The following is a 10,549-nucleotide window of genomic DNA, read 5'->3' as shown; positions in this document are numbered from 1 at the left end:
CGCGTGCGATCGAAATGATTTTAACCTGATTATTTCACTTTCCGGTTACACGTAACTTTGCTATTTATTACGTCTCGGTACAGTGTTTTAAATTCTAGTACCAGTATCAATTCAGTTTTAATCTCGGTTGCTCCCCTCAAAAGAAAGTTTCTAAATCAGTGGATAATTTTAGAGTTAGATGCAGAAATGGCGCTAACTTAGTAATTTACTGGACACTTTTTTTCTTTAATGAATTAATAAGAAAATCGGCATCTTGTGGAAAGAGCAATGATGATCGTTACAACACGCTAGCGTGTTCAACTTAACTGTCAAGGGAACCTGCATGACGAATTGTTTTGAATTCCAATTTTGGAGATCGTTCTTATAAATGTTCCCTTATGAACGGCCCGGTCGGTCGCACCAATTCGCGGTTTCTTGTTGTTTCGCTTGATCGGAAAATAACGCCTGAAAACGGGTTCATTTTTTAAGACATTGACAATATGATATTTATTGTAAAGTAGTTGAATTAATATCTTGTGTTTGCTCCTGTCTTTGTAGGGATCAAAACTCAACTAAGGTATTTTTGTGAGCAATAGACTTAAAATTCTCTGAGGTCCGGGTTTTTCCGAAAAGAAAATTGTCAACTACTCCTGACTACTCGCTATCAGCTGTTCACTGAAATGTTAACTTCATCAACTATCTGAGGAATATAATATAAGAGACCGATGCGAACAAACAAAATAATCCGGGTCCAGGGTATGTCAATTCAATGTCATTTAATTAGGTTTACCCTGAGTTTAATTCATCATTAGGGGTAAGAGTCTGGCAAAGACTTGAAAAGGAGAACATCTTTCGGTGACTGCGAACTCTGTTCCGCCGGGTCACTTGCCAGGGGATTATCCTTACACGCAATTTACTAAATTTTTTAATGTTAGCGGGATGAAGAAAAGGGCTAGACTTCTGGGAATGAGATCGTCCGGGTTGAGGGTCTTAATTTAACCGTCATCTGAAAAGAAGCACCGTGGAATTACTACTAGAATAGGGAGTAAGCCTGGGCTCGTTTTTCTCAGTTTCCATTTTTCTTTTTCATCGCCGTCTTCTTCTTCTTCTCCACCAATTCCACCAGACCAAACCACCATGCTAAAGAATAACAACAATCGAGTCAATTTCATTACGTGGAAATTCATTCAGATAAGTTCAAGGTACAAATTGCAAATCTCTTCTAACGCGAAAAGTCCCGTGAACCAAAGTTCAACAAAATTGATGTAAGCCTACGTCATTCCCACTTGCTCGGTGTCGGTAAAAAACTGTGTCATCAGCAACTGTGGCCTCATTAAGACACTCGTTCACATGCTCACGATGTTTTTTTCTATCTCAGGTTGTTTTTCGTTGTTGGTGTTGATTGTATCGACCTTCAGCCCAGCTACGAACGCTAAATGTGATTGCAACACTGTGTGCAACCTTGTGAAAGGCATGAAAATGCAGCTCACAGACATTCAGAAAAAATTGGGAAGCGGGAATCAAGGTGAGAAATTGTACTGCGATTTCACTTGTGAACAGGAAGTTCATTCCTGGTGATGATCTTCAGAGAACCATTCAAGGGATAATTCAGATCAAATTCGATGTCTGTTTTTCTTTTTTTCAGTTTACAAGAACTGTGCTGAGCTGTACAAATCCGGCAGAAAGATCAGTGGTGTTTATACAATCGATCCTGATGGTTCAGGCCCGTTTGATGTGTTCTGTGACCAAACAACAGCCGGTGGGGGATGGACAGTGTTCCAGAAGAGACTAGACGGCTCGGTTAACTTCTACCGCGGCTGGAACGACTACAAACTGGGCTTTGGTAACCTGAATGGCGAGTTTTGGCTGGGACTGGACAAGATAAACCGGCTGACTAATAGCGCACGAAACAGACTTCGTGTGGATCTGGAAGACACAAAAGGGCAGACGGTCTATGCCGAATATGATCACTTCACTGTTAAAAGCGAGAGAACTAAATATCAGCTGAGTCTTGGAACTTACTCGGGTGAGCACTCTTTTAAGGCAAGTGAGTCCCTTATCCTTCCAAGCCGGGTGCCCTTCGTCTCCTCCCTCAAGAAAGGAGGAGAAGCGACTTTGCAAATGCGGTTAAAACAACACAGCGCTAATCAGAAGTGGCCTGTGTCTTCAGATCTGTATTAATTCAGCCGGAAACGTTTGTGAGCCACGCTAAAGCACCTTTCACTGTCTGAGCACTCATGATAATCATCATGGGATTCTGTGGTTGTTCATTTTCTTGGAACTGAATGTAAAATGTAAAATTTTCTTTTAGGAACTGCTGGAGATGCCCTTACTGGTTATCGCGGCCACTCATTTTCAACTAAAGATCGGGACAATGACAGATGGTCGAGAAACTGTGCCGTGGTCTTCAAAGGAGCCTGGTGGTACGGTTCCTGTCACCTTTCCAATCTGAACGGCTTGTATCACCATGGACACCACTCATCATACGCTGACGGTGTCAACTGGTATCATTGGAAAGGATATCACTACTCCGCCAAGAGAGCTGAGATGAAGATCAGACCAGAGAAGTTTTAAACTTCTGACTTCTGTCTTCGCGTCTTCATAACCACCTCTGGTTCGGAGCGGGAATCATTTATGTTTCATTATTGTAATGGCTATTTTGGTGAATAAAGCTGAGCATCTCAGTGAAAACTTAACATCTCTGTTCGATCTTCTTTCGTTTTTTTTTTTATTTATTTATTTTTTTATCTTTCTCAGTTTTTGCTTCTTTCACGGTTAGCAGACCAGTAACAAATGGAACGGACGAGGTATTTTAAAATCTCCTTCAAAATACGGCAATACGTAAGGGAAATATTAAGTTAAGTTCAGCGTTGGGCGGATTTGCTGAACAATCAGAGTTCTTTATGGGACACTTTTACACCATCCGCGACTTCCTCACCCTGAAAAGACGAAAGACGCCAAGGTCTCAAAAGGGAGGTAAACTTTGAAATCTTTCAGCCTAGAAATGGTTTACCTGGAGATTTCGGAGAATTCATATCATAACACATCAGTGATGCTTGCAATCCTAGGATCGCTGTTTATATTTCTGCCAAAATCATAGCGAGGTTCGAATGTAAATGTGGTGTTACAAAAGACGACGTTTCGTGCAACATGAAAATTGCGACACTAGTAAAATGAAAAGTTTTCTTCGTCCATACTCTGCAATGGCAAGTATCCGGCTGCAAGGTTGGTACTCAACACTGGTTCTTTACCATGAAACGACTAGGATCGGATTTCGGTTTAGTGCGTTATAGGCAAGATGACCAACATAAATAACTCCTCCCCACCCCCTCTAGATCTCTGGGATTGGATGCTCCCCATCACAGCATGGTTCCCCCTAAAAGTGATTTATATTACAAGGGATACATTGTAAAATTTGAAATTTTTACTCGAACTCATAAACAATTGGGGAGTTTCAGATATTTGAATATAATTTGGCAATTTTAATCGGCACTTGTTTTAAACAGAGAGAAAGTTGGGAAGTATTTAAAAATTCCTTGAACAAATACATCAGAGGCTATTATTAAGAGGTTAAAATTTTGGTTTGGCTACTGGTCTAAATTAACTTTCTTATCTTTGACCACAAAAATATTGCTGTAGATCGGACCTTCAGATCAGAGTACGCAGGAGAACGAGATTGAGTACAAGTACAACTTTCTAATTTCAAATCGGTCCGGCATTCCCAGAACTCTCTCTCCTCAGTTCCCGTTGCGTCCTCGTACTTGTAGTCAAATCTGGAGGTCCCTATTCTTTTCAAGTAGCGGATGCAATAACGATATGGAGCGAAAGACATGCTACAGGGGGTCAAATTGGACCCTTTTTCACTCGCGTAGGGAGGTTTCTGCATCTAAACAAGACAGGATTCTGTTAAAGATTGAACAGATTTACAACAAAATCGATGCGCGTTGCAGTCAATCTTGCGCTATTCAGTGTTGGTTTGGTGAGCTTTTCCAATAATCATATATTTTGTCTTTTTGACATTTTATGTGGGTTTCGAATAGGTAAGGATTTGGTAAAACATTTGACAATAAAAATCTGCGATAAAATTTTGTAAAACATAGTACGACGTTTCGACATTTCCAGAACGTCATTATCAAGTGTAAGTAAAATAATGAAATCGAGTAAATATAGTGAAGAGATGAATAAATTGAAAGTTAAAGAAAGAGTTTGGCTCTATACTAATGGAGTCGCTCTGGGGGTTTAAATTGGATCTTATTGTTCTTATGTACAACATCTCTTCACTATATATACTCGAATTTATTATTTTACTTTCACTTGATAGTGACGTTCTCGAAACGTCGAAACGTCGTGCTATGTTTTACAATATTTTATCGCAGATTTTTATTGTCAGATAATGTGGGTTTATTGGATTGGACTTTATCTCTGCCTTTATTTAACTTTTCTTCAAGAGTTGTGGGGTCATTGGCAGAGAGAGTAAGGGAGGTATCATCAGCATACATAAGTACAGATGATGTGAGCTCACACTCTTGTAGGTCATTAATATAAATGAGAAACAATAAGTGTCCAAGTACAGCCGATCCTTGTGAGACCCCACAACTGATAGGAAGGTAGTCAGACAGAGTTCCATTGACATGAGTACTCTGAGATCGATTTGATAGATACAACTGCAATCTGGGCTTTGGTAACCTGAATGGCGGGTTTTCGCGGGGACGGGAAAAGATAAACCGCCTGAAAAGAAGTGCACAAAATAGACTTCCTGAGGATCTGGAAGACACAAAGAAAAGACTGAATCTGAATCTTGGAACTTACTCGGGTGAGCACTCTTTTAAAGCAAATGCGTCCCTCCTCGTCCCAAGGGTCGCTTCACCTCCCCTTTCGAGAAAGGAGGAGAAGCGACTTTGCGAATGCGGTTTATATCCAGAAGTGGCCTGTGTCTTAAGATCAGTAATCAATTTAAACTTGACGTTTCAGAGCCACGCTAAAGCACTTCTCAGGATCTGAGCATTCACGATAATGGGTTGCTGTTGTTGTTTATCTTCTTAGAACTGAATTTAAAATGAAACATTTTCTTTTAGGAACTGCTGGAGATTCCCTTTCTTATCATCGCGGCGTCCCAATTTCAACCAAAGATCGAGACAATGACAGCTGGTCGAGTTACTGTGTACAACGTACGGCCTTCTTTTATATGTCCAGAGAATATTAGTAAAGTTCGGTAAGCATTTCAACTAAAATTAGTTTTAAAGTAGAGCAAATAGCTAAACACGTCGTTATTAAAAATCCAGCCTAAGAAAGGATATTGAAACTCGGGAAATGAGACAACTGATAACACTAGGAGTTGGCTATTAGCATATTGCCCTGGAACTGTACAATTATTACAGTAACTAATTCCCGAATGTTTACCGAAAGGTTGTTAGAACAGGAAAATCTAAGAACCTGTATTTAAAAAGCTTTCGTTCATAACGCAATAACGATCGGAACTTTTGCTATACGCTAACGGGTCGGCTTCATCTTTTACTCCAAAACACCTTACGAGCGCGGCTGAATAAACATTCATTTTGACGAGTAATTCACATGTAAAGATGATCAATTTCCTGAAAGCTCTAAACTAAAAACACTTCTCGATTTCTTAGAGATTGAATTTCTTACATGACGGAGAAATAGGCCTTGTGACAACCACCTCTTGTTCCAAAGAGTTCTTCAGTATATAATCACAAAACAGAGCGGGAATCATTTCTGTTTCATTATTGTAATAGATATTTTGGTGAATAAAGCTGAGTATCTGAAAACTTAACTTCTCTGTTCAGTCTTCTTTTGTTTTTGTTTTTTATCTCTTTCTAGGTTTTTTTTTTAATTTTTAAATTACAGATTTATAATTACAAAAACACTAATACAAAATTTACAACTGGGCGGTGAAAAACACTTAAAAGAAAGCAAAGAATAGAAACGACAACTTAAGTACACGAAATAAGTAAGGATAGACAACAGCTATTCAAGGTGATATGAGTTGGAGTAGAGGACCCACTTACTGTACAAAAGGAGAGTTTGTCTTTTCCCCTTCGTAGCATTATAAGGTTCGATTTCACAAGCCAATGTTTTTGTTCGTTTGCACCAAAAATCCCGCAGACGAAAAATTTTCATTTAATTTACAAAGATAAAGATGATGTTTCCATTCTAGAATTACATAATTTGTCAAAGTGTGAAAAAATTGAATATCATAAATTCCGAAAAGAATATCTTTTATTTCTAATGGCCTGGTCCAGAGCATTTTATTACTGAATACACCTACGCAGTTATGTCTGACGTTAAGTTTTATGCAACTCGTACACGAACTTTGCACTCTCATCCTTTCCTACCATCTCTTTTTCCATAACCTTTTCATTTTTTTTAAAGAATATAGTTCGAAACTTGTTTATTCTTTAATGCTTCTTTTCTAGAAAAACAAAAAACATTCTTTCACAGTTGTGGATATTTGACCAAACCATGGATCAAAACTAATTGAAACATCATTTCGTTGTTGGCTGTCTTTGCTGTGTGAAATCTTTCCTTTATTACTCAGGTTTTCCCTCTCCTGCAGACTTAACGATTCTCTCGCGCTTGGAACAACTTTATACAACAGGAGAAATTAAAACCCAAATGGGCAACTCGCTGGTGGTAAAGAGCCGTCAGTGCCCGTCACTCCCCTGGGGATCAAACCACCAACTGGTATGCAGCAATGAAAATAACCTAAATTGAAAATTCCTTAAAACAATAAACTACAAGAGCTGCAAAGTCAGCATAATAATCAAGCCGTTCTTGGAGCACGTTCTAGTGAACTTTGAGTAAAATTGCAAGGTCAGCAAGTGGCTGTTGAGGTGCTTACTCGGTATCATCAGGGTTTTTCATTGTTGTAGTGTTTGTGAAATGATGAAAGATTATAAAAAAATTGTTTTTGATCAAGTAGACAAACTATAAACAGCTTCATATACTCAGTTGTTGGGCAATACTTTTAGGCTAGCTGTGACGTCATAGTGGTAACCATGGCAACAGTCAGCCTTAAGAAAGGACCATTAAATTTCAGTTTTTGCAAATTATCTCAAAAACTAAGTCACTGACCTACCGTTTTTATTGCTTGGTGGGAAAGCTCTCTAAATTATTTAATTCCTTTGGTAATATCTCAAAAAGTTATCCAGTAGATCTTGTGTTATTTCATAAAAGGCATTTTCTCATCTTCAGAAAATTCTACTGCGTAACTTTCTCCCAGACGTTGAATGTGGTATGCATGCAACAATCAAGTCCCCTTTCGAGTCTCCTTGAAAACCATTCATACCGATTTCATTGAATTGCATTAGCATTGTTACAGTACTGCGTATAACTTCTTATGTCATTAGGGCGGACGTTGCTAACATGGTCTATTTTCTTCTTCGACGACAGCATGCCAACCTTTTGCAAATGCAAGTTCAGTTTATTCCATTTAACCTCTCCGTTTGGATGCTGCTGATAAGTGGCAAGTGCACTTGTAGTGCCTAGAGTGATTATGTGAAGCAGTGTGCTGTTGTAGATAACTCGTCTCTTCATGAGTCTATAAGGATCCGGGCGGCTTTTACACCCACCACTATGCGTAAAATGGGCCAAAGATCGATTTAGTATGTACCTCCTTGGGGCACCACGATTCACCATATATTTTTACGGCGCACAAACCACTTTTACCATTGTTTAACAAAGGTACGGCAAAGCTTCCACCACGAATCGGAAAGTGGGTTATGGACATGCAGAATGTAGACTTTGAAATGAAATATGAGCCCTGGAAAGATGAAGCTTATCCTCTCGATTTTTTGTTCAGATACCCACTATCTTTCATGGGAAACAATGAAACTGAGAAAGTTTTGAAAACAACCATTCTGCCCGAACCTGCAGTTGTATTGGATAGGATCAAGGAAGAGACACGGCGAGATGGAACTTTGTACAAATTGAGCCAGACCATTAGAAGAGTGGGAAAGCTGTCAGAAGGGATGTTGACTTGGCACCATTCTATCCTCTGAAAGAAGAGCTCTGTCAGGCACAAGGTCTTATATTCCGTATGGAAAGGATTGTCCTACCAACAAGCTTGCAGCAGAAAGTTATTAAGGCAGATCACCAGTTGGGACACCGGGGGACGACAAAGACAAAACAAATGCTTCGTGCGAAGTATTGGTTTCCTGGTATGAACATTATGATTGACCAAACAACAGGACACTGTTTTGATTGTCAAGTTGCAACCGTAGACCACAGGAAGAAACCTATCAAACCATCGGCTATTCCCGAAGGACCATGGGAACAAGTCTCAGTTGATTTTGGTAGACCCTACCCCGATGAACATTATAACTTATTACCTATTGACCAGAAAACACGTTACCCAGAGGTAGAAGTTGTATCCTCGACCGGATTCAAACAGACTAAAGAAAAGCAGAAGGTGTTTGCTCACCATGGAACCCCGAGATGAGTATTGCCAGACAATGGACCTCCGTTTAGCTCAAAAGAATATTCGGACTTTGCAGAAGAAGAAGGATTTCAACATCCTCGAGTTACACCTGGACATCCCAGAGGGAAAGGGCAAGTTTGTAGAAATTTATGTAAATTTTCAACAAAACAGAGTAAATTGCCCATGTGCAAGGGAAAGCAGGACCTGAGAGGAACATGGCCTATCCAGGACATGTTGATGGCGTACAGAAATACAGCACACCCAGCAACCGGCATTTCACCTTATCAAGACATGATGTACAGACCTATCAGGACCAAGCTTGGTCGTACCATACCGGAAAGGGGAAGAAGCAAACAGGACAAACAGATCGATGAACTGAGGATAGACAGTACAAGGGGAAGATGAAACGTCAGAACGCAAATTTCAAGGAGCACAACTTCATTTTAGGAGATTATGTCCTGCTAAGACAGAGGATGTGGGACAAATGGTCAACTTCATATGAACCTGTCTCCTACACCGTGACCAAGATCAGTGGTCATTGCGAGACGTATTACAGATGGCCGAGAGATTTGCCTAGACTCACGTCATTTTATATTTGCTTAAGCCATCCTGCACCAGGATGATATGCGTGATCCAAGTAGCCATCGTGGGGATTGGAGAGAGTCACTACTCATGACTGCTGGTTATCTGAATCTGCTACCCAACATACCTCTGAACAGGAAACATCTATGCAAGAAAATACAGCTGGACAGGGGATAACTATGGAAGAGAGCTGCGAAGAACAAAGGAATGGTGTTGACAGAAGTCCGCAGGAAGACTTACTACCGATCACTCCTGTAGTCCGAGAGACCACCAGGGTGCAGGAGAGTCCTGGAAGATCAAGGAGAATTCAGAAAAAACCTTTTTTGACTGATTATATCACATGAACAATTGCAGAGGGTACTTTTAGAAATTAAAGAATTAGGATTAAGGGCAGACATTAGGCACCGTAATGACAGTTGATAACAAAGTTACTATTGAGATGGGAACATGTTTTCCAATATAAGGATGGAACAGCTATCCCTAAAATGGGGTGGGGAGAGATGTTGTATCCTGAATGTGTTTACATGGAGTGTTTAGATCATTTCGGATTATATGAAGCAGATACAAGCCCTTTATACACGGGATAATTTGTTGTACAGTGTGCCATAGTTTTTTGGAATAAGCCGTGTGCTATTGTAGATAACTCGTCTCTTCATGAGTCTATACGGATCCGGGCGGCTTATACACCCACCACTCGCGGGCAATACTGAGAACTTGCACGCAAGTAACGTTTTGGGTCGATACTGCTTCATACTGTGTTTCGCTGCCAAGAACTTCATCTTTAATTGCCGATTATGCCTCATGCATTTTATGTTTATCGTTTTTCTATGTTATGTTCCGCTCTAATTTGTCTATGTACCTTCTGTTACCACCAGACATGGCAATAACTCATCAAATAAACTCATTTCTGAAAGCGAATAGGTGAGTTCACACTAGGCACCTCAAGTGGAATTGAAGGGTACTTCAAAGAGCCGAAGTGAGGTCTCAAGTGAGGTCCAAACCTTCCTTACGCACTTATCCAATCAGAACATGGCAAACCAATTACTTGATTGTCAATTTTTCATTCCTCATCCAAAATATTCTGAAGGCCATGGCGACCCTGATGGCGGGATTTTGGCGGCAAGCGCTTGTGGGTTTTTTTTTTTTGACAATACGTAGCCCAAACATGGCGTTCTTTAGAACTATATAAATTCCTAGCAGGATGAGGACGACTCCGTCGACTACAAATTGATGTAAGTATTTCTTAAACTTTTATAACTCGAAAACGTAGCATACGCTCCACTATGAAGACACCAATAACAAGATTTTTCTTTCGCTGAAATAACACCAATGCAGGATTGCGAACAAATCCACTGACAGTTGAGAGTTCAATGCCATCTTCTCGTCTTTACGGTGGTAATTCGTTGTGGATTTCTCAAAGAATCATACTTCTTCGCCGACAGCATGCCAACCTTTTGTAAAAGCAAGTGCAGTTTATTCCTTTCAACCTCTCCGCTTGGAAGCTGCCGATAAGTGGCAAGTGCACTTGAAGTGCCTAGAGTGAACCCTTTG

The 10,549-nt window shown here is 40.1% G+C and overlaps 1 protein-coding gene across 2 annotated transcripts in view; it reads left to right on the top strand.

The window, feature by feature from the left end:
- The window catches only part of LOC146472795 (fibrinogen C domain-containing protein 1-like), a 67,586-nt gene that overhangs the window by 33,518 nt on the left and 23,519 nt on the right, over positions 1-10,549 (top strand). Inside the window, exon 1 of one of the 2 annotated variants that reach the window (XM_085119042.1) lies at positions 757-1,504. The exons of the other annotated variant lie outside the window; for it this stretch is intronic. Within the exon in view, the coding sequence (XP_084975168.1) occupies positions 1,330-1,504 (175 nt within the window). The 5' untranslated portion in view covers positions 757-1,329. Of the gene's footprint in view, positions 1-756; positions 1,505-10,549 lie in introns of those variants that run through there. 2 annotated transcript variants of the gene reach the window in all.

This window comes from Pavona decussata, unplaced genomic scaffold, assembly GCF_977016875.1.
Source record: "Pavona decussata unplaced genomic scaffold, jaPavDecu1.1 SCAFFOLD_96, whole genome shotgun sequence".
Classification (NCBI taxonomy): Eukaryota; Metazoa; Cnidaria; class Anthozoa; order Scleractinia; family Agariciidae; genus Pavona; species Pavona decussata.
This window is presented reverse-complemented; position numbering and strand designations above follow the sequence as displayed.